Source organism: Hippocampus comes, unplaced genomic scaffold, assembly GCF_001891065.2.
Source record: "Hippocampus comes isolate QL1 unplaced genomic scaffold, H_comes_QL1_v1.1 scaffold7, whole genome shotgun sequence".
NCBI classification, from domain to species: Eukaryota; Metazoa; Chordata; class Actinopteri; order Syngnathiformes; family Syngnathidae; genus Hippocampus; species Hippocampus comes.
The window spans coordinates 1,159,050-1,159,538 of record NW_017842060.1 but is presented as its reverse complement, the minus strand read 5'-3'; the positions used below and the strand labels follow the sequence as shown (position 1 = coordinate 1,159,538).

General features: G+C 55.0%; 1 protein-coding gene across 2 annotated transcripts in view; it reads right to left on the bottom strand.

Annotated features, from left to right (window-relative positions):
* Positions 1 to 432, bottom strand: part of LOC109511051 (voltage-dependent P/Q-type calcium channel subunit alpha-1A-like) — a 27,544-nt gene extending 27,112 nt beyond the window's left edge. For both annotated transcript variants that reach the window (XM_019861786.1, XM_019861787.1), the window contains exon 1: positions 298 to 432. In XM_019861786.1, the coding sequence (XP_019717345.1) occupies positions 298 to 323 (26 nt within the window). In that variant the 5' untranslated portion in view covers positions 324 to 432. The remainder of the gene's footprint in view (positions 1 to 297) is intronic.
* Positions 433 to 489: the final 57 nt, after the last annotated feature.

Sequence of the window (489 nt, the reverse complement as noted above, 5' to 3'; positions counted from 1 at the left end):
TGCGCCGCCGCCAACGTGTTTCTGGAATAGGGTGTTTAGGTGCCGGTCTGAGCGCTACTCGGATTTTATAGCGGGGTGACTTGTCATCCGCCGACCCCCAAAAACTATATAAATAAACAGTAATCAGAATAGAGTTTTTAGACTAGCGGGGGAACACAGAATATATGATTGCAAAGCAGACGGTTGCCTTGCTCTTCGAAAACCCTTCGAAAATGAAGGCAATCCCGTTTGAAATCACACACGCAGGCCCCCCCGGCTAAAACGCTGAAAAGAAAACCGGCGACGGCGCCAACTCACCCGGTGAGCACGACCACGAAGTCCATGACGTTCCAGCCGTTGCGCAGGTACGAGCCCTTGTGCAGCGCGAAGCCCAGCGCCAGGATCTTGATACCCGACTCAAAGCAGAAGATGGCGATGAAGTAGGGCTCCGTGTCCTCCTGCGGCGCCAGTGGGAAACGGGAAGTGAGGAACCACACGGCGGCGCTCGAG